The 24,520-nt window shown below is 38.7% G+C and overlaps 1 protein-coding gene and 1 non-coding gene across 2 annotated transcripts; both read left to right on the top strand.

Annotated features, from left to right (window-relative positions):
• The first annotated feature begins 3,172 nt into the window (after positions 1-3,172).
• LOC142166755 (U6 spliceosomal RNA) lies at positions 3,173-3,275 on the top strand. The gene has a single exon (XR_012697132.1). It is a non-coding gene; the product is annotated as a U6 spliceosomal RNA (small nuclear RNA).
• Positions 3,275-23,213, top strand: LOC142166357 (uncharacterized). The gene is made up of 2 exons (XM_075225441.1): positions 3,275-3,924; positions 20,420-23,213. Exon 2 carries the CDS (start codon positions 21,699-21,701, stop codon positions 22,620-22,622), a length of 924 nt encoding a protein of 307 aa, XP_075081542.1. The 5' UTR covers positions 3,275-3,924; positions 20,420-21,698; the 3' UTR covers positions 22,623-23,213.
• The last annotated feature ends 1,307 nt before the right edge of the window (positions 23,214-24,520 follow it).

Raw genomic sequence — 24,520 nt, 5'->3', positions numbered from 1 at the left:
TCTTCTGTTTATTTACACCATCTTTCTAGTGATGAAGTGGTTGAAAAAGTCCAAAGGATCACATGGATTGGCAAACAGGAATTCCCTTTCACATATCTAGGGTGTCTAATATTTTATACTAGGAGGAAGATGGATCATTATTAGGGGCTAATCAATAAAGTTTTGGACAAGCTACAATCATGGAAAGGGAAATTACTATCAATAGGAGGACGAGCAGTGTTGATATCACATGTATTGTAAAGCATGCCTATTCATTTACTTTCAGCAGTAAATCCTCCTGGATTTGTGATCAACAAGTTACATAAGCTCTTTGGTAGGTTCTTTTGGAGTAATTCAGTGGATGGAAGAAGTAAGCATTGGGCTTCTTGGGACACTTTATGTATTTTACAAGAGGAAGGGTGTGTAGGCTTTAGGTCCTTACGTGATGTTTCTAAGGCACTCTTTCGTAAATTGTGATGGAACTTTAGAACAAGCCTTATGGAGTTATTTTATGAGCCAAAAATATTGCAAGAAGATTAATGCAATGGTAGTACCATGGAGGGATGGTTCACATGTGTGGAGGAAGATGCTAGTATGTAGAGATCTCATTGAACACCAAATCGGTTGGAATACAAAAATGGGATCATCCTTGCTTTGGTTTGAAAACTGGACTGGACTTGGGGTTTTATATTTGTCACTCCTCCAGAATTCTATTATGATGAGACAATTTAGAATGCATATGATGTGGTGTCTAATGATGCATGGAATGTTGCTAAGCTTCACCAAATTCTGCCACAGGATATTGCTTCTCATATCATTGACAATATTGGGCCTCCTTTAGCACATGATGTCCTTGATAAACCATACTGGATGCTTGAAATAAGAGACGAGTTTAGTGTTAAATCAGCATGGGAGTTTATAAGACGAAGAAAAAAACCCTACAATGCATACAGGAACATATGGGTGAAAGGTTTGCCATTCAAAATTGCTTTTTTCTTGTGGAAAGTATGGAGGAATAAGTGTCTCGTTTGATGATTATTTTAGGAGGCTAGGCTACCTAATGGCTTCACGATGTTGGTGTTGTGTCAACCCAGAGGAAGAGACTTTCCATCACTTGTTTTTCAGATCATATGCAGCTAACAAAGTGTGGCAGTGTTTTATTTCACGTGTAGGAATTAAAATGGAGGGCCTATCTTTACATCAAGCTGTTGTTAGATGTTGGACTTCCAAGGTGGTGTCAAGACTTCAACCCATGGTGCAGGCTCTCCCATCAATCATAGTTTGAGAACTTTGGAAAAGAAGGAATGGCAACAAATATGAGGATCCAATAATTATCAATAGAGGTATCTTCCAGATTTCTTCCACACTGCAATCATTGGTAAAGGTAAGGAAACCTAGCCTTCATAAGGTGCCTCATAACAGGGTAGAATTGCTACACGTAATGGAGAATTACACACCTGCTTTTAAGATCACAAAAGTGATTTGAAAATGTCCTGAACCAGGCTGGATTAGAGTGAATACGGATGGGGCTTCTAGAGGTAATCTAGGGAGGAGTTCAATTGGTTTTGTGCTGAGAAATAAAGAAGGTATGTGGTGTATGCAATTGGGAAAGAAATAGGAGAGGGAACTAACAATGAGGATAAAGCTAGGGCAGTGCTAGGAGCATTGAGGTATTGTGTGAATCATGATTATGTGCTTATTGAGCTGCACACAGATTCAAAGGTGATTAAAAATGTTCTTCAAGGAACATGGAATTTCCTATGGAATATAGATGCATATGTGGAGAAGATCAAGTAGTTGATGATTAATAGTAACATTCAGATATCATACACACTTAGGGAGGACAATCAACTGGCGGATCACTTAGCAAACTATGCTTTGGATGTAGGCCCTATAGTATGTCATGATTTCATGGATTTGGATGTCTTAGGGAGGAGGATTGTGAAAAATGACAAGATACAATACCCATATTTGAGGATCAAAGCTAAAATGAGATAGGGATGGAGTGGAACAAGGGAATGAAGGAAAGGAGTAGTAAGGGGCTGGAGAATACATTGGATCATCATGTTCAAATCCTAAGGGAGGAGAACATGTTGATCATTTTTTCTACTAACCTTGTGTTCTTTTTTGCAGGAAAAGTTATTGTGTCAATGCCTTACCATGTACTTCAAATTCAATGGGTGGTATGAGCACAATGTTCTCATTATGGTAAGCACAAGCATGGAGTGGAAAGAAAAAAGAATACGGCTAAGGCACTACTTCGTGGTAACGATATTTATAAATTACCAACTGTATATCAAAAGGCTTGAGCAATTAGAGGCACAATCCCAAAGTATTAGGGACAAAATTCTGTTATGGATAGGGAAGGATAGTACACGCAAGGGAAGATCACAATCCAGAAGTTTCATAGCGACAGTCATGAGAGGTATGTGCTTTTGGCTTTCAGTTGAGGGATCAATGGATGCATTATAGAAGAAAAACCTAATTCTATCCATGTATACTATATCCCGGGATGGATGCCATAATTTGGAGCATGGAAATAACTATTGGAAATCACACGTAAATTGTACCAAATAGTGCACTCCCACCATTGTGCACAAATACTGGACAATAGCTTCTATAGAGGAAGCCTGTGGTTTTATGTTATTTTATGAAAAGGCAGGTGTTATAATGTGTTACACAAATCAAAATGAAGGACTAGCTGAGTGAAATAGCTGTGGCAAATACAACAAGGCACATGAAGAAGGGACGAGGCAACAACCATACGACAAGGCAGTGTCAATGGAACATTGAAAAATGGGCTATGTTCGGCTAAATATTTGGCCTACATATACTGGAAATACATGGTAATGAGCTTACTGGATGCACAATGGGAAGTACTTATCGTGAATCTACTTCTAAAAATTGAAGATGGCCACTTATGCAACAGGAGAAGATCATACATGGGCTTCATGCATGAGGGCCTAGCGTGGCTAGTTTTTAAAGTAAAGCTACTTATTTTACTTAGCAGACATTATGTACTATCACTATTGAGGATCATGCTCAATTCTGAAAATAAGGGCTATGTAATTGTCGAAGTTTATTTCTTTCACTTTGTAAGACCTCCTAAATTTGTTTTTCAGCATTTTTTTTTATATATAAAAACTAGTCCTATGCACTCTGCCTAGTGTATTACTAAAAAAACCTAGACCCTGTCCCTTCGGGGACATCCGATAAAATTGGAACGGTACAGAGAAGATTAGCATGACCCCTGCATAAGGATGACACTCATAAATTGAGAAATGGTCACAAATTTAAAAAAAAACCCACACGTGTGAAGTGAGGAGAGAGAAGCTCTGGAGAAAAAGAGACGATCATCAGGCGATTCCCTTGTTGCTCGCTGCCATGGCCAATCTGGCCGGCATCCATCCATCTTTTCCAGCTAGTTAGCCTTCTCCCTACCTCGCCCCAACTACTACGACCACAAACAACAATTCCTAACCCTTAGATTACAGTAAAATTCTAAAACCATCCACACAAAACAGTCATATGCAGTCGTCAAACCCTTCTGTTGATTCTATCCCTTTGCGACGAGCCACTATTTTGAATGGAGAGCCTTTTGTCAAGTTTACTGAAGCTGAGGTTGATCGTATGAATGTGATTGAAGATCTACAATATGCAGTTGCTGGAAAATTATCGTATGTTGGCCAGATCTTCAAGAGTTACGTAAAATCATACCAAGTCAATATGGTATCAAAGGAGAATACAATGTTGTCTTCCTTAGAGATCAACATGTCTTGATAAGATTGATGTTATGGGAAGATTTCATTAATTTCATGTCAATAAATGCTTATTATATCAAGGATAAGGCTGGTTATTAATATCAGTTGCGACCACTAATTTACGATGCAAAATTCAAGGCCGGGGAAGAAACACCAATGGCTATGGCATGGATTTCCTTTCCAGGTTTGCTACCTAACTTTTTTGTAAAGGAATGCTTGTTTAATTAGCCTTAGCTGTGGGGAAGCCATTGTATCTTGGCATGGCCACAATAAATAAAACTCGACCTAGTTGTTCTAAAGTTAAGGTTCTTGTTGATCTCTTAGCTGATTTGCCAAAAAAGGTATGTATGGATATTGAGAATGAAGCTACGGGTGAAACAAGGATGGAATGGGTGAAGATCAGTTATAATTTTCAACCTAAATACTGTAAAGAATGTAGAATTCAAGGGCATGATATGTTTGAATGCTGGAGATTGCATCCATAACTGATGGACTCTAGTGACAAAGGAAAGCAGGTGGATCAGGCTAATGTAACAAGAAAATCAAAGCAACAGGATGTCAAGGAATATGGGAGAAACAAAGGCAAAGAACAAGGACCTTTGATGATTCTTACAAGTGGTAAAGTTGTTGGGAATATAAGAGCACAATGGAAAGAAGTTCGAGACAAGTGTGTGCAAGACAAAGGCAATGAATTTGTTAAACATGAACAAACTGGGAAAGAGATAGTTTCAGTTGATAAAAGTGTCGGTCAAGAGGTGCAAACAACTAATAAGTTTGTTGTGTTAGAAGTGGAGGATGGTGAAATCAATGAGAACAATCAATTGGCATTGGTGGAGGACAATTCTGTTCAGAAAAGTCCTATTCCTAAGGAAATTGGGAAACTGAATACAACAGTTGTTGTGTTCACACTAAGTCACCTAGGATTGAAGTTTCAAAAATAGGGAATAATCCTAATGGAAAGGGAATGATGTTACTGATGAATTACCAAAGGATTCAACAACTCAATGGGTTAGTAGAACGTTTGTTGGTAATGTTGCAACCAACCAGTCATGTTAGGAAGTCCCTTCTCAATCCTTTGACACAAATATAGGAGCTGGTGCTATCAAGGATAATGATAGGCTACAACTAGGTAAATTGTGAAGTGATCAAGTTGAAGAAGCTTCAGATGAAGGTCTAGAAGGAGTGAGTGGTGAAGAGGAATCAACAGATGATGAACAAGGAGATGAGGAACAAAGTGTAAATAGAGAGAAGAACAAGGACGATCTAAAATCAATAGACAATCTTATTGAACAAGGGGAGAATGCTAATTTGAGAATATTATCAAAGGAACAAATAGGTCAAGCAGTGGAGATTATTGACACTAATAAGTGTTTGCATCCAACTACAACAACTCACAATGTAGATAATAGGGGAGTGGAGGATTCTAATGTATTTGGAAGAACTGGAATGCATGATACAGAGGTGAGTAATGCAGGTCATACTAATGATTTGAAGAAGCAGTAGCTGAAAAATAATCCTACTGTCCAAGAAGCAGGGCGAGGTAATCAAATAGTCAGTCTAATGATTGAACCTGGTGGAAAAATAGTGGAGAACAGTAGCAAGAATTTGATCCCTAAACCTATAAGAAATCAGTTGATTCCTCAACATGAAGCCAAGGGTGATGGAGATAACATGGTAGGGAAAGGAAGAAACCTTGATGCAGAATCGACTACACAAAACTTTATCAATATTGCAAGACGAGGTGATCTTTTAATAAGGCATATGGAAAAGGTAAAGTTAGCTGGCAGAGGTAGAAAGAAGCAGCCAAAGGATAATCCTAGTCTACTTCCTTATGGGGTTCAAACGAGAAGGACTGTACCAAAATCTCATGTTTAAAGATGAATGCTTTAATACGGAATATTAGGTTAGTGAACACAAAAAAGCCTTTGAAAGGCTTGTGAATTTGTACATGCAACACCAGTTTCAATTCATAGGTTTGATGGAGCCAATGCAAAAAAAAAAACAAAAAAAAAAAAACTGGAAAGGTATAGGAGAAAACTGGGGATCTTACAAGCTTTTGCTAATGTGTCAAATAAGATATTGGCATTTGTAGATGAAGATCATGAATTGGAGGTTATTATTGATATGTAGAAGCAGCTAACACTCAAGTTGACAAATATATATACCTACAGATCATTCATTGTGACATTTGTCTATGTAAAATGTGATGCAATTGAGAGAATCGAGCTCTGGGATTTACTGTATGCATTAGCTAGGGATATGTCTATACCTTGGCTAATAGGGGGAGATTTCAATGTTATTTGGGACCAGGAAGAAAAGTTTGGTAGATTTCCTATGTCAATGAATGAAGTCGATGATTTTAGGCATTGTATGAACACTTGCAATATCACTGATCTTGGCTTCAAATGGAGCATTTATACTTGGTGGAATGGGAGAGATGAGGAAGACTGTATTTTCAAGAGGTTGGACAGATGTTTCACTAATATAGAATTCTAGCTACTATGGCATGCACTAGAGATCACACACCTTTCTAAGATAGGATCTGGCCACAGTCCCATGTTGATCTCTTGTAATCCTAATGCTACTCGATTAAGAAGGCTTTCGGATTTTTGCATTTCTGGATCAAGCATCCAACCTTTAAAGATGTTGTTAAAGAGAACTCGCAGACAGATTTTGAGGCTAATCCATTCATTTTGTTCAATCATAAGGTGAAGAAGCTAAAGAAGGCTCTATCAATCTATAGCAAAGCAACATATGAGGATGTATTCCAAAAGATAGAAAACTTGGAGGAGGTGGTGTTAGTGCATAAAAGCACAATTCGAACAAAATCCTATGCAACAGAATCGAGAAAGGGTGCAAAAAGTCCAAGCTGAAGTGATAAAATATCTAGCACTGGAGGAAATTTTTTTTAAAATCCAGGAATGAATTGGTTCCAGGATGGTGATCGTAATACTAAGTTCTTTCATGCACAGGTGAATGGAAGAAGGAGAAGATTGCAACTTAATAGGATTCAAAACAGTGATGGACATTAGCTTGAAGGAAATGACCAAATGGCTGGGGAGACAGTCAATTTCTTTGAAACTCAGTTCAGGGAGGAGAGGATTCCTACCGATTTTGGGATCATTAATCATGTTCCTACAATGGTGAATCAAGAACAAAACCCAGAACTAGTGAAGCAACCTACAAGAGAGGAGATTAAGCAGGTTGTATTTGGGCTAAATGGTGAAAGTGCAGGAGGTCCTGATTGTTTTTCTGGCAACTTCTTTCACTCTTGCTGGGACATCATTGAAGATGATATATTTGACATGGTGAAGGAATTTTTCAATGGGCAGGAATTACCTAAATTTGTGACTCACACAAATTTGGTATTATTGCCAAATAAGAAGGAAGTCAATACATTTTAAGACATGAGACCAATAAGCCTTAGCAATTTCATCAACAAAGTATTCTCCAAAGTTATTCACGAAAGGTTAGTAGGCTATCTTCCTAATCTTATCTCAGACGAGCAAGCTGACTTTGTAAAAGGTCGGAGTATTGTGGAGAATATATTATTGACACAGGAGATAATCACAGATATTAGATTGAGAATGAAGGCAGAGCCAAATGTAGTGATCAAACTCGATATGACAAATTATCTTGGCTATTTTCAATTAAGGTATTGAGGAAAACGGGATTTGGTTAGTGATTTATTGGCATTGTGTATGGGATCATATCAAACAATTTGTATTTCGTGCTACTGAATGGACAACCTTATGGTTTCTTCAAATCAACAAGAGGGGTGAATCAAGGAGATCCTCTATCTCCTACATTTTTCATATTAGCGACTGAAGCATTGTCAAGGGGCTTAAATGCACTGCACATGAATTTGTACTTCTGTGGTTTTGGTTTACCAAAGTGGAGTCTTAAGATAAATAATCTAGTAGATGCAGACTATACTATTATTTTTACATCTTCAGATGCAACTTTATTACAATTAGTAATGGAAGTTTTGACTGCATATGAAACAACATCGGGCTAGTTGATCAACAAGTCCAAATCTACCATCTATATGCATCATTCTACTGGTTCACAGGTGGTGAACAAAGTAGAAAGGATCACTGGTATATCCAAACAAGACTTCCCTTTTACCTATCTTGGATGTCCAATCTTCTATTCTAGGAGAAGGATGGACTACTATCAAGGTCTTATCGGTAAAGTAATGGATAAACTACTAGCATGGAAAGGAAAGCTATTATCCCTTGGAGGCAGGACTGTTCTTATTTCACATGTCCTCCAAAGTATGCTAATCCATTTCTTCTCAGCCGTGAATCTTCGTTCTTATGTGATAAACATATTACACAAGAGTTTTGCTTAGTTTTTTTGGAGTAATACAGTGGGAAGCAAAAGTCGGCATTGGGAATCCTGGGATACTCTATGCATGCCTTGTGAGGAAGGAGGTATGGGGTTTCGATCATTGCATGATATGTCAAAGGCATTGTTCTGTAAATTATGGTGGAACTTCAGAATTAAACCTAGCTTATGGAGCTCATTTGTGAGTCAAAAATATTATAAGAAGCTTAATCCGATGATAGTTCCTTGGAGGGATGGGTCTCATGTTTGGAGAAAAATACTTGAGTGTCAAGATCTTATAGAGCATCAAATCCCGTGGCATACAAAAATTGGGTCATCATTGTTTTGGTTTGAGAACTGGATAGGATTGGGTGCTCTTTATTTTGTTACCCCCCGCCCCCAAATTTTGTTTGTGATGAATCAATTCAAAACATCTATGATGTAGTACTGAATGGATAGTGGGATGAGGAGATGATTAAAGAAATATTGCTTGGGGAATTAGCAGATCATATACTGGAAAATATCAAACCTTCTGTTCTTTATGATGTACATGATAAACCTTCATGGATGCTTGAAACAAGAGGGGATTTTAGTGTGAAATCAGCCTGGGAATACTTGAGGAAGAGGAAAGAACCTTGCAATGCATATAGGATGATTTGGATAAAAGGATTACCTTTTAAAATATCCTTTTTTATGTGGAAGGTTTGGAAAAATAAACTGCCACTTGATGATTTTTTAGGAGATTAAGATATTTGATGGCATCTAGGTGTTGGTGTTGAGTTAATCCAAGGGAGGAAACTACGCAGCATGTTTTCTTCATGTTACACCTCGCGTTTTTGTACGTTAAAGTTTCATCTTCAATTAATCGACGTAGACCTCGGGATAAGATTATCTTGAGGTTAACATATTTATGCTATTTATAACAAGCGATAAGTAAGTGCTATGAAGGATATAGGATACACAAATTTAAAAAAATGAGTTTCATTGAAGGTTTTCGATTTGCGATAAAATACGATCCGAACTATAATACCCGATATTTATATACTAGTACCATACAAGGTTCCATATGACCGTGATATTATGATGTATAAAGTATATTAAAACTGGGTAGAATTTTAAGTAATTTGAGACAATTCCTAATTATGCGGGTAATTGGTTAATTATCGGATAACAAGACATTACCTAGTTAATTATTAAAATATAAGATAAGACTAACACACACAACCCCCTCCCCCCAAACGTGGAAGCAAAGAAGCTAACCAACATACGACTAAGTAGTCATATAAGTTTAGTGACTATCTAAAGAAAGAAAGTCTTCAATGTGTTAAACCCTCAAGATTTATAAAGTCTGGTCACTTTTAAAAGTTTGGTCTCTTTTAAAAGTTTAGTTCATTTTGATCAGAGAATAACAAAAGTGAATTAAGATTCACAATCCTCAAGAACAGACACTAAGCTCATCTGAAAAAAAGGCTTCCAACGAAATTTTTCAAACATTTTCAACGAGAATTGTTAGAACTGTAGCAGCGTAAAATTTTGCGGTTCTGAAGGGGTGCGGTACAATCTTTTCCAAGAATATTATACGGATTTTTCCCTACTCCAGGTGTGTTAAGGCTATCTCATCTTTCTTTTGGTATTATCAATTCGACAAACGAAACGAGAAAATGTGCAATTTCCATAAATGACTCTATTTATAGAAATACTAGAGATGCTTATGTTTTTGATTCCACATGTGTCATATTATTCTATCATCTGTTCATGGGTCTCAAAATACGTAAGTTGGTAAAGTTTATTTCATAATATTAATCAGAGGCATAATGGTCTTATGACGTACCGAGAGATTTTATTAATGTATTTCATATGCATTTCATGCATTTATGCATGCACATTGACTCATGACCAGATAGCGTTATATACACGTATATATATATATATATATATATATATATATATATATATATATATATATATATATATATGGGAAAGGTTATGACGTTATATATGCAACACCACTTGATCAGCTGGTATATGATAATGATTTTGCCCACAGAGGCTGAGATGATATGACAGGATGCCCTCAGAGGCTTGATGATGTTATTTACATCTATACCTATACATGACACAACATTTATGTGCACGTGCATGACATTATAAATATTTCAGAATTTACAAAGTCATTCAGATTTACAGATGGATCTCTTTATTCCATGTTTCATCTATGTCTTTTATGTACTAATTTTCATGTCTTACATACTCAGTACATTACTTATACTGACGCCCTATTTCCTGGGGCCTGCGTTTCATGCCCATAGGTGTAGGTAGGCAAGACGACAGTCCCCTTTCTTAGGACCCTTGATCAGCAAGAGTTGGCGTGCTCCGCTTGCTCTAGAGATGCTTTTGATTTTGGTACGATATACTTGTATATATATATGGGCATGACGTGGCTTAGTCCCGTCTTTGTATAGTTGTATTTCTATTAGAGGCCTGTAGATAGTTATGTATAGTTGGATAGCATGTGGCCTTGTCGGATTTCAGTTTTGGGTATATACTTGTCTATAGCAACCTTGCCGGCTCGCCCACTATATTCCGCGTGTATATGTGCATATGCCATTTTGGCAAGTTTCCTTCATATATGTTATTCTCGTAATTCAGCAGACATCATTCAGGTTCATATCTTAGACGCATGCTTAGGGGTGTTCGACAAGTAGGAGTTAGGCACCCGTCGTGGCACATCGGTTTGGATCGTGACAAAAGTGGTATCAGAGCAGTTCTGTCCTAGGGTTGTCTACAGACCATGCCTAGTAGAGTCTTGTTTATGGGTGTGTTGTGTACCACACTTATAGACAGGAGGCTACAGTACATATAGGATGTTATCCTCTCTTTTTATCTTAGATCGTGCGATATAAGAATTCATGTTCCTAACGATATGTTACATTTTCAGCAATGCCTCCGAAGACTACAATTGCCCAGAAGGGAAAGTTCGTGGCTAGTGAGACTACTAGTCGAGCGCCACGAGTTACCAGGGCTCGGGGAGGGTCTCATAGTGAGATTCCATCTCAGACTTCACATACCTCCCCTCTCCAGAAGTGTTCCGAGGGGCACCAGCTCCAGTGCCCGCCCCTGTACGTTTTGCCCCTTAGCCAGATACACCGGTTCAGGAGATGAGAGATGCTATTTAGTTATTAACTCGATTAGTAGCTGCACACTCTCGACGTCAGGAAGTAGGTATTGGTCATGCGGATAGGTCCGTTAGTGCGAGAGTTCGTGACTTCATTAATTTAGACCCTCCGGTATTCACTGGGGAAAATACGAACGAGGACCCTCAGGTATTTATTGATAGAGTGTAGAGGATGTTACGGGTAATGAAGCCCACTGCGACTGAGTCAGTTGAGCTAGCTTCCTATAGACTCTGAGATGTTGTAGTTAATTGGTACGAGTCTTGGGAATTGTCCAGAGGTGAGGATGCCCCTCCAGTAGTATGGCAGGAGTTTATAGAAGCTTTTCTTCGTCATTATCTGCCACCAGAGCTTAGACGGGCCAAAGTTGATAGGGTTCTTGACCCTTCGGCAGGGTAACATGAGTGTTCGAGAGTACAATCTTCAGGTTGATTCATTGGCTAGGTATGTTCCCACTATTGTATCTAAGATGGAGGATCGTATTCACCGGTTTGTTATGCGGTTAGATCCGTACTTGCTTAATGGTTGTATGTCAGTCTCACTTCAGCCAGACATGGAAATTTCTCATATTCAGGCATACGCTCAGGGTGTAGAGGAGCGTAAGCAGAAATAGAAGGTCGATCGTGAGCATGATAGGTCCCAGAATCAGAAAGCAAGGTCTTCGGGTCCTTCTGGTGAGTTTTGAGGTGGTCAGAGACAACACCACCCGAGGTATCCAGCCTAGCCATCAGCTAGCGCATCCCCTCAGTTTGGCGGTAAGAGATTTGATCGTTCTACATATTCAGGGCCTGGTCACAATTCTAGGGCCTCATGTTCTCAGTATATGGGTGAGTCAAGTCAGATGAGGCCGCCCTTGCCACGATGTGCTCAGTGTGGTAAGAAGCATGTCGGGCAGTATCGTATGGGATTGGGTATTTGTTATACTTGTGGTTATTCGGGCGATGTCATGAGGGATTGCTCGACGAGAGGTGATGCAAGCATAGCTCAGCCAGAGGGATCTATAGTTGGTTCGTCCTTATTAGTATGCCTCTCTGGGCAAGGTTCACAAGCACCAATGAGTTGTGTTAGAGGCAGAGGCGGAGTATCTAGTTTGAGCGGTCCTCATAACGCATTTATGCATTGGCAGGACGATAGGATCAGGAGTCATCGCCTGATGTGGTTACAGGTATATTATCAGTCTCTTCATATGATGTATATGCACTAATTGACCCAGGTTCCACCTTATCATATGTTACTCTGTTGGTTTCTAGTAAGTTTGGAATAAAACCTGAATTGGTTAAACTTTTTGAGGTGTCTACACCTGTTAGGGACTTAGTGATAGCTAAGAGAGTATATATGGGTTGTATAATAGTAGTTCATAGTCGATCTATGATAGCAGACCTAATCGAGTTAGACATGGTAGAATTTGATGTTATAATGGGTATGGATGGGTTGGCTTCTTGTTATGCCAACGTTGATTGTAGATCAAAGAAAGTCCGATTTCAATTTCCATGGGAGCCTGTTTTAGAGTAGAAAGGTAATACGAAGTCGCCGAGAGGTAGATTTATTTCCTATCTCAAGGAGAGGAAGATGATCAGAAAGGGATGTATTTATCAGTTAGTTCGGGTTTAGGATGTAGAAGTAGAGTCACCAACCATTCAGTCCATCCATGTAGTTAATGAGTTACCCGATGAGCTTCCGGGTCTTCCGCCAGAGCGAAAAATTGAGTTTTCTATTGAACTACTACCAGATACTCATCCAATATCTATTCCTCCCTATAGAATGGCCCCCGCAGAGCTGAAAGAGTTGAAGGAACAACTAAAGGATTTGCTTGAAAAAGGCTTTATCAGACCTAGTACATCACCATGGGGAGCACCTGTGTTATTTGTGAGGAAGAAAGATGGTTCCTTACGGATGTGTATTGATTAATAGATAGTTGAATAAGGTGACGATCAAGAATAAGTACCCGCTCCTGAGGATTGATGATTTATTTGATCAGTTGCAAGGTGCCGAGTGAGCATGCAGAGCATTTGCGTGTTGTGCTAAGAGTGCTACAAATGTCACACCCCAAAAGCAAGGAGTGCGACCAGTGCTCAACCGAGTAAACTCGACTAAGCAAGCATGTTAGGTTTCATTCTACCCAAACTAATTCACGAATAAAAAGGAGATGAACTCCAATAATCATACTTTGTAAATATATGATTAACGACTCCCATTTCATTTACATTAGCAACTTCGTTCATAATTTTCAAAATATTACAAGTTTTATACATCTTTGCCAAATATCAATATTTTTAATTCAATTCCCCATTATCAAACTCCACCCACAACCTGTCTACGGAGCCTCTAAATACAACTGAAGAACAGTATGGAAATGCCAGCAACAAGGCTCCGGCTATACCTCAAAATACAAGTACATGATAAACAAATGATACAGGATCCCAAAATGAAGTGGGGCTCACCAAGTCGGCTGAAAAGAGGATGCGCCACTAGCTGCGACCAACACTACCTGCTATGGAACCACCTACATCCATTTAAAGATGTAGCGCCCCCGGTAAAATGGACGTTAGCGCTGTCAAATAGCACTAGTATGAATAGCTAAAAGTCCTCTTTCAAAATAGAATGCAAATATAAGGAAAGACAATCATGTACAAAACAAGTAACAATCAATGATATCCAAAGGCCAAGTTAAACATAACAATTTTCAATATACGAAAGTTCATATGGTAATAAAAAATGAAACTCGGGATATGAATACAATACTATTATAGGATAGAAGATATTTATTACTGATTCACATAATTCACAATACCATTGTTCACAATATGCACGTCATAACCAACTCCCAATTTCAATCCCAATTTCTGTGCCAACATATACATATACATATTCCACCGTGAATCTTAGCACGGAGTTCGATCTCGACCCAATCGGCTAGGCCGTCTTATTTGAGACATGTACCTCAATTACAATTTCATTGTCACTTTCCAGTTTCAATATTAGCACAATATTTCCATGTGTGCGGCATAGCGTCCGATCACGGCCCGATCGGCTATGTCGTCTTACCAAGATGTTTTTCCTTTTCCATCATTCATCTCATTTCAATCTTTATTTCACATACATCAGTTCATCGGTACTTGGGGCCACAATTATCACATCATACTTGGCACTAGGCCACATTTCATAATTCGAGCTCTTTTCCCCCACATTTCACATCAATATTAATTTCAACAACAAGCCATTCAACCCAAGATGTCAAGTACACATGAGAGGAATCATGAATTATGGATATATACAATATTTCAGAAATCATACACCTCAAGTTCATTAGCAATGGAACTTTAAACACAAAGGATTATTCCAAAAGGAGGGGACACACCAAACCACAATAGAAACACACATCAAAGTCATAGCAAGCAATCACACCAATTATTCTTGAATTACTCTTTTCCAATCACGACAATATTCAATTTCAACATCGGAGTATGTAACAACTTAAATCACATTGGATGTACTTATAAGGCAAAACATTATCTCGAACAGCCACTTATGGGCATAAATTGAGTACAAAGCCTTTAGGCCACTTTATTTTTGAAGTCATCTACGAAAAGTAAAGTCAAGTCTCATTTCATAATCTGTTCACAGTTTCTCATGTCATAGGCATCGCCAGGCACAGTTTATAACTCAAGTTCTCGGTACGTTGGCCACACTCTATTTCCCAAATTCATTTAGTTCATTTCAAATATCTTTATAGATTACCAACAACTAGACACAATCAATTAAATATATTTGGTATGCATAAGAGCAATTAGGAGTATCAACCATATCGAGTTTTCTCACACAATTTGGTATACTAGCCTTTATTTGAAACACGACTCAAGCCGTAACATTTTAATATGCAACTCATACTTCGTATATATATATATATATATATATATATATATATATATATATATATATATATTCTTAACGGGTTAACGGATTATCCGTTTTATGGATGATAACTCGGAATATAAGATTTATGAACTTTGAGCCACCATGCTTGAACTTATGAAAATATTTATGGAATTCAATTCTAAGAGAGAAAGTTTAGTCATCATACCTTGTTTAAGCTTTCCTTAAGTTACTACAATGTTCTGAAAATTCTAGCAATCCCAATCTACTTTGAGACATAACAAAATCGAACACAAATTAGGAAGATATTAATAGTTTCAACTCATTTGAGCATTTTATCAAATACTAATTGTGCATCTTTATTTCAAAGCTCTTTTACAAGATTTTCTTCATTCCCCAATCCAATCTTTACTTATTTGTGTTCAACAATCTTCCCACAAACCTTATTTGTACATGCATGTATACATAATACTATTACACCCAAGAATCATACCTCGATAACCCATCTTATACCCCAAACTCAAAATTAATGTCTAGTGTATAGAACCTTACCTCTTAGATGAAGGTCTTGTGATTGGTTTCCTTGATTCTTGAAGATTGATGAAAGAATGAATGGTTAGAATGTTAGGCTCCCTCCTTCTCTCTCTAAAATTCTCTTACCTCTCACTAAAATCATCAGAATATCGCCCCAAATGAAGCCCCAAAGTCTATATATCAAAATGGGGTCGGGTTATGAAAATAGAAAAATTAACCCTCCGAACTCGGGTCTGCGATCGCATAATGGATCGCACAATTGATATGCAGATTGCATAATGCACCGCAAAACTGGTGCCCAGACTGGGCTACACTGGTCCATTTTGCGATCATTTTTGTCGTAGGGTGATCAGGCCAGGCCCGCAGATCAATTATGCGGACCGCATAATGATTTTGCAATTGCAGAATCTGCCACGAGATCGCATTTTGCCATCCTTTGGTAATTTAATCATAACTTTGTGTAGGAATGTCCAAATGACGAACGGTTTGAAGAGTTAGAAACTAGACTTGAAGACCTTTCATTTGATAGCTTTTGCATCACATAAAACCTCATATATATATATGCTCATCCAAAGTGTGGACTTGTGCGAACTCATTTGGAATTTTAGCCTATTATGAAATTTTCCAATTTGACTTAGACTTAGGCCTTTCTTTGGACCCCAAATTACTTATTGTATGACTTATACACTTATTTACCAAATTCAATTGATGTCCATCATATTAATAGCACGTAAATTATTATAATTATCCTACCTTGCACCACAAAATCCTAAATTACTTAGCAAACTTTTCTGGGGCCTTACAACAAAAAGGGAAGTTGTATGCAAAATTCTTTAAATGTGAATTTTGGTTGAACTCTGTAGCTTTACTTGGGCATATAATTTTGGGTGAAGGCATCCGGGTGGATACACAAAATATTGAGGTAGTAAAGACTTGACCTAGACCCATAACACCGATGGAGGTTCATAGCTTTCTCATTTTTGTAGGCTATTGCAAGAGATTTGTAGAGACATTTTCTTCCCTTTCAGCACCTTTGACAAAGTTGACTCAGAAGGGAGCAAAGTTTCAATGGACTGACACTTGTGAACAGAGTTTCCAGGCATTGAAGAATAGATTAACTTCAACACCGGTTCTAACACTCCCAGAAGGGACCGATGGTTATGTTATCTATTGTGACGCTTCAGGCGTTGGATTGGGTTGTGTGCTGATGCAGCATGGTAAGGTTGTGGCTTGTGCTTCTAGATAACTAAGAAAGCACGAGAAGAACTACTTGACCCACGATTTAGAGATAGCCGCAGTGATTCATGCACTAAAAATGTAGAGGCACTACTTGTGTGGCATTCATATTGATATCTATACAGATCATAAGATCCTCCAGTATATCTTCAAGCAAAAGGAATTGAATTTACGTCAAAAGAGATGGTTGGAGCTACTTAAAGACTATGACATTGATATTTTATACCATCCGAAAAAGGTGAACATAGTAGCCGACGGCCTCAACCGTAAATCTATGGGTAGCCTGTCATATTTATAGCCAGAAAATAGGGGAATAGCCCATGAGGTTCATCAACTAGCTAGTTTTGGAGTTCGATTATTGGACTTAGGTGATATTGGAATTACTATTCAGGATACGACAACATCCTCTTTAGTAACTGAAGTAAAGGAACGCCAGTATGAGGATCATGTGTTAGTTCATTATAGGAATACCACCCCTCATAAGGATAAGACACCGTTTGAGATTACAGAAGATAGGGTCCTCAGATATCGAGGATAATTATGTGTCCCTAATAATGCAGGGCTGCGTCGGTAGGTTGTGGGAGAAACTCGCTATTCTCATTATTCTATACATTCAAGAGCAACAAAGATATATCATGATATTAGGGAAGTATATTGGTGGGACGGAATGAAAAAGGATATAGTGGAGTTTGTTGCTTAGTGCCCTAACTATCAGCAAGTCAAGATTGAGCATCAAAAACCCGATGGATTATTGCAGGCTATAGAGATTCCGACTTGGAAGTGGGAAGTAATCAATATGGATTTCATCGTAGGCTTACCTTGTACCCACTGTAAGTTCGATTCGATATGGGTGATTGTTGATAGGCTTACAAAGTCAGCCCATTTTCTGCCCATTAGGACTATATATTCTGCAGAGGATTATGCAAGGTTTTATATTAAGGAGATAGTATGATTGCATGGTATCCCTGTATTTATTATCTCGGATAGAGGAGCTCAACTTACATCTAACTTCTGGAGGTCCTTCCAAAAAGGATTGGGGACCCATACGGACGGACAGGCTGAGCGTACCATTCATACACTGGAGGATATGTTACAAGTTTGTGTGATAGACTTCAAAGGTAGCTGGGATGATCATCTGTCGCTTGTTGAGTTCGCATGTAATATTAGCTACCATTCCAGTATTCTAATGGCGCCATACAAAGCTCTTTACGGACAGAAGTGTAGGTCGCCTATAGGGTGGTTCGATATTGGGAAAACTACATTAGTAGGACCAGAATTGGTACAGTAGGTAATCGAGAAAATTAAGCCTATACAGGAAAGGCTATTAGCAGCTCAAAGTCGTCAGAAATCTTATGCGGATAATCGACGACGAGACTTGGACTTTCAGGTTGACGATTGGATATAACTAAAGGTATCACCGATGAAAGGTGTTTGAGGTTTGGTAAGAAAGGAAAACTTAGCCCTCGGTACATTGGATCATATAGGATCATATGCAAGGTAGGCCAGGTAGCATATGAGTTAGACTTGCCTTCGGACTTGGAGTCTGTACATCCAGTCTTTCATGTGTCTATGCTTCGTAAATGTTTTAGAGGTCCTTCCAGAATCGTGTTAGTTGAAGACATTCAGGTCACAGAGCATCTATCATATGAAGAAACTCCCATTGCTATATTAGACAGACAGATTCGGAGATTGAGAACTAAAGACATAGCTTCGGTAAAAGTACTTTGGAGAAGAAACAATGTAGAAGAAATGACTTGGGAGGCCGAAGAAGACATGGAATCTAGATATCCTTACTTATTTCCTCCTCCAGAGAAGGGTCCGACTGAGACATCACAACCTTAAGGTATGTGTATGGATTATTGTACTAGTTGTTGTCATGGGTCGTGTGAGGCCATTGTCGTTATTGATGATTGTGGTCCTATATGGCATAGAATTATTGAGTTTCTACAGGAAGAGTTGGTAGTAGTGTTGTTACAAAGGCGACTCTGCCAAAGTTATATAGATCCCGGGGAGTTAAACATTCGAGGGTGAATGTTTCTATGGGGGGAAGGATGTTACACCTTGCTTTTTCGTACATTAAAGTTTCGTCTTTAGTTAATCGTCGTCGACTCAGGGATAAGATTATCTTGAGGTTAACGTATTTATGATATTTATAACAAACAGAAGCAAGTGCCATGAAGGATATAGGATATACGAATTAAAGAAAATGAATTTCATTGAAGGTTGTCGATTTAGGATAAAATACGGTCCCAGCTATAATACTCGATATTTAAGGACTAGTACCATACAAGGTACCATATGACCGTGATAGTATGATGTATAAAGTATATTAAAAATGAGTAGAATTTTAAGTAATTTGAGATAATTCCTAATTATGCAAGTAATTGATTAATTATCGGATAGTAGGACATTACCAAGTTAATTATTAAAATATAAGATAAGACTAACACCACCACCCTAAAATGTGGTGGCAAAGAAGCTAACCAAACATATGACTAAGTATTCATATAAGCTTAGTGGCTATCTAATGAAAGTAAGTCTTCAACGTGTTAAACCCTCAAGGTTTATAAAGTCTGGTCACTTTTAAAAGTTTAGTCTCTTTTAAAAGTCTAGTTCATTTTGATCAGAGAATAACAAAAGTGAATTATGATTCACAATAGTCAAGAACAGACGCTAAGCTCATCCGAAAAAAGGCTTCCAACAAAATTTTGCAAACAGTTCCAACGAGAATTGTTAGAGCCGTAGCAACATAAAATTTTGCGGTTCTGAAGGAATATGGTACAATCTTTTTCAAGAATATTATACGGATTTTTCTCTACTCTAGGTATGTTAAGCCTATCTCTTTTTTCTTTTGGCATGATCAACACGACAAACGAAACGAGCAAATGCGCAATTTTCTTAAATGACTCTATTCAAAGAAATACTAGAGATGCTTATGTTCTTGATTCCCCATGTGTCATATTATTTTATCATCTGTTCATGGGTCTCAAAATACGTAAGTTGGTAAAGTTTATTTTAAGATATTAATCAGAGGCATAATGGTCTTATGACGTACCGAGAGATTTTATAAATGTATTTCATATGCATTTCATTCATTTATACATGTGCATTGACCTATGACCAATTGACGTTATATACACGTATATATATATATATATATATATATATATATATATATATATATATATATAGCATATGGGATATGGGAAAGGTTATGGCTTTATATACGCACCACTACCTGATCAGTTAGTATATGTTGATGTTTTGCCTATAGTGGCCAAGATAATATGAAGGGATGACCTCAGAGGCTTGATGATATTACGTACATCTATACCTATGCATGACACGACATTTATACGCACGTGCATGACATTATTTGTTTCAAAATTTACAAAGTCATTCAGATTTACAGATGGATCTCTTTATTCCATGTTTCATCTATGTCTTTTATGTTCTGATTTTCATGCCTTACATACTCAGTACATTATTCTTACTGATACCCTATTTCCCGGGGCCTGCATTTCGTACCTGCAGGTGCAGGTAGGCAAGCCGACGGTCCCCTTTCTTAGGACCCTTGATCAGCGAGAGTTGGCGTGCTCCACTTGATCCAGAACTGCTTTTGAATTTGGTACGATATGCTTGTATATATATGGATATGACGTGGCTTAGTCCCGTCTTTGTACAGTTGTATTTCTATTAGAGGTCTGTAGACAGTTATGTATAGTTGGATAGTATGTGGCCTTATCGGCTTTCAGTTTTGGGTATATACTTGTCTATAGCAGCCTTGCCGGCTCGCCCACTGCATTCCGCATGTATATGTACATATGTCTTTTTGGCAGGTTTTCTTCATGTATGTTATTCTTGTAATTCAGTAGACGTCATTCAGGTTCATATCTTAGACGCATACTTAGGGGTGTTCGACAGGTAGGACTTGGGCACCCGTCTCGGCCCATCGGTTTGGGTCGTGACACTTCACTTCATATGCTGCTGTGAGAGTGTGGTTGTACTTCCTAAATAATGCAGGTATATCAATAGAAGGGATCACATTGCATCAGGCTGTGATCAAATGTTGGATTGCCATTGTAATACCTCGACTGCAACCTATAATGCAAGCATTGCCATCTATAATTATTTGGGAACATTGGAAAAGAAGAAACAACTACAAGCATGGGGATACAGTCACTGTAAATCGAGTGATCTACCAGATTTCATCCACTCTTCAATCACTTATCAAATATAGGAAACCTGCCCTTCAGCAAGTCCCTCACAAATGGCCAGTTCAGATTGAGTTGCTGGAGAAATACACACCAACGTTGCTTATTACTAAGGTTATATGGGAGTATACAAGACCAGGTTGGGTGAAGGTCCACACAGATGGGGCTTCTAGGGACAATCCTGGGAGAAGTGCTATTGGTTTTGTGCTGAGAAATGAGGAGGGAGATGTGATATATGCATCTAGCAAGGAAGTGTAGGAGGGGACCAATACAGAAGCAGAGGCAAAGGCAATTTTGGAGGCTATGAGGTAGTGTGTAGAACACGACTACATTCTTATTGATTTGCACGCTAATTCAATGTTGATTAAGAATGAAGTGACTGGAGAATGAAATTTCCCTTGGGTTGTAGCAGAGTATGTGGAGGAGATCAAGGAACTCATGCAAAGATGTAATGTCACGGTTAGCCATACACTTAGAGAAGGTAATAAGTTGGCAGATAATTTGGCTAACTATGCACTAGATGTTGGAACTATTGAGGCTCACTGTTTTGAAGAGCTGGATAGTAAAAGTAGGAGGATCGTGAATAATGACAAGCTACAATGCCCTTATCTAAGAATAAAAGTTGCAAGAAGATAGGAGGTAAGGAAGAAACAAGGAGGAGTAAGAAGATAGGGGAAACTGGAGGCAATTCTCATGATCATCATGTTCAAATCCATTTGGAGGAGAGTATGAAGATCTGTTTTTATACTAACGTGGTTTTCTATTTTGCAGGAGAAGCTACTGTATCTATGCCCTATTCTTTGAGGAACTTCCAGTTGGTGGTATTAGTACAATGTACTCATTCCACTGGAAGGGAATTGAAGGTAGGCAAAAGCATGGAAGCTAGGAAGATATGGAGGGCAGTTGGGGAGCACAGTGATATAGAAGCCTCCAAGTATCGAAGGTTTATGGTTCACATCATATACCCCATTGTCCTTGTCCACATTTTGATTAATATGAGCTTGCACTGGAGGTTACAAACAAGTGACACACAAGAATGGAATACTAAGAGAAGGTTGCCCAGAAACCTTGGCAGCACAGTATTGAATAGTATGTATGTGTGTACGAAAACACTACACTTCATTGGTACATCAGTCCACAAATGGTGCCATGCAGTAATTGCACCAGATTTTTGCTGGAAATCAATTTCACTCTTGTCCAAAAAAGACATGATCATATATGTGCAGGACTGTTCGAACAGAGTAGGAATGGAGAGGCAAACTAATGCTGATCACCATGATCAAATCCTTTGGGAGGAAATCATGGGGGTCATTGTTTATACTAACTTTGTGTTCTTTTTTGCAGGGAAAGTTACTGTCTCCATGTCTTACTCTATGATACAAACTCAATGGGTGGTATTAACACCTAGTGACCATTCCTTTGAGAGCGTATCAGTGGTAAGCGCAAGCATGGACTCACGTAATGGGACATATTATCGAATGGGAATTCTGCAAAAGGACAGTGACAATTTGACTGTCAATTAGAAAACTCATGTACTGATGATCCAACATGCTAATGGGAGTTGTATTTACGTACAAACATCAGTGGTCTATAGCTGGAGTTCACATGTAAATGGAACTAAACATTACAGCAACACCAGCTCATACAGGAAATCGACAGGTGGACTTTTCCTAAGTGCAGGGAAGTATACTACTGGATTCTAGACATCATGAGGATGGACATATGACATGGGATTGGAGTGGTAGATGCAAAGATAGACAAGATAAGCAATTGGAAAATCAAAGGCAGGGAGAATCTGCGATACAAAATGTTGTTCGTTATGTAGATGACATAGGAGTTACACACACAAGGAAGATGCATATGCAGGCTGGGAAAGGAAGTTTTTGGCGTCACAACTGAATTCACAATGTTCATATTTGGCTCGGGAAGAGGGCCAAAGTTGTAACAAAACACCACATATGAGCCTAAAGTGTGAAGACTTAGCATGGCTAGTTTTTACAGCTCTTTTTAGTTGTTTTATTAGACTGCATATTGTAATAACAGTGTTGAATACATCATTCAACATTGATAATAGGAATGATATACTCGTCAAAGTTTATTTCTTTCATCTTGTAAGACCTCCCAACACTTCATTTTATTTTTGAGTTTTATATATATAAAAACTAGCCCTAGACACCTTGCCTAGTGGATTTTCTAAAACAAAAGATCGAGGAAGGCTTAAAGAAGCTATTGGAGGCTTCGAAACATAGATTTAAGGTTTAAAACTCTAGATGACCTATCGGGTCATCACATTCTCCACTTCTAAAATAACCATTTGTCCTTGAACGAACATAGAAAAGTACTTGGACTAGTGAAAAGGTGTGGATATTTATTACGCATGCCTGACTCGGACTCCCAAGTAGCTGCCTCGATGGGCTGACCTCTCCACTGCACTCGAACTGAAGGATAACTCTTTGACCTCAACTGACGAACCTGCTAGGCTAGAATAACCACAAGCTCCTCCTCATAAGTCAAATCCTTGTCCAACCAGATTGAACTAAAATCTTACACATTGGATGGATCACCGTGATACTTCCGAAGCATGGAAACATGGAACACCGGATGGACTGCTGATAAACTAGGTGGCAATGCGAGCTTGTAAGCCACCTCACCCACTCCTTGAAGAATCTCAAAAGGTCTGATATACCTACGGCTCAACTTGCCCTTCTTTCTGAATCTCATCACACCCTTCATGGGTGAAACCCGGAGCATTACCCTCTTTCTGATCATGAATGCAATATCACGAACTCTACCATCGGCATAACTCTTCTGCCTGAACTGAGCTGTGCAAAGTCGATCCTGAATAATCTTGACCTTATCCAAGGCATCCTGTACCAAATTTGTACCCAACAACCGAGCCTCTCCCGACTCGAACCATCCGACTAGCGATCGACACCGCCTGCCCTATAATGCCTCATAGGGAGCCATCTGAATGCTCGACTGCTGACTGTTGTTGTAGGTAAACTCCGCAAGTTTCAAGAACTGATCCCACGAACTCCCAAAATCTATAGCACAAGCGCAGAGCATATTCTCCAATATCTAAATTGTGCGCTCGGACTGTCCGTCCGTCTGAGGATGAAATGTTGTGCTCAACTCAACCTGCGTGTCCAACTCATGTTGTATTACCTTCTATAAGTACGGGGTGAGCTGCGTACTTCGATTAGAAATGAACATGGAAACACCGTGAAGACGAACAATCTCGCGGATGTAAATCTCAGCCAACCGCTCTGAAGAATAGGTAACTGCCAAGGAATGAAATGCGCTGGCTTGATGAGTCTATGCACAATGACCCATACTGTATCAAAATTCTTCTGAGTCTGTGGGAGTCCGACAACAAAATCCATAGTGATGTGCTCCCAGTTCCACTCGGGAATCTCTAACT

This window comes from Nicotiana tabacum, chromosome 11, assembly GCF_000715075.1.
Source record: "Nicotiana tabacum cultivar K326 chromosome 11, ASM71507v2, whole genome shotgun sequence".
NCBI lineage: Eukaryota > Viridiplantae > Streptophyta > Magnoliopsida > Solanales > Solanaceae > Nicotiana > Nicotiana tabacum.
This window is presented reverse-complemented; position numbering and strand designations above follow the sequence as displayed.

Bases quoted from the DNA above. Each gene is read 5' to 3' on its own strand.
- LOC142166357 (XM_075225441.1), top strand. From the start codon at position 21,699: ATGCCCTTATCTAAGAATAAAAGTTGCAAGAAGATAGGAGGTAAGGAA.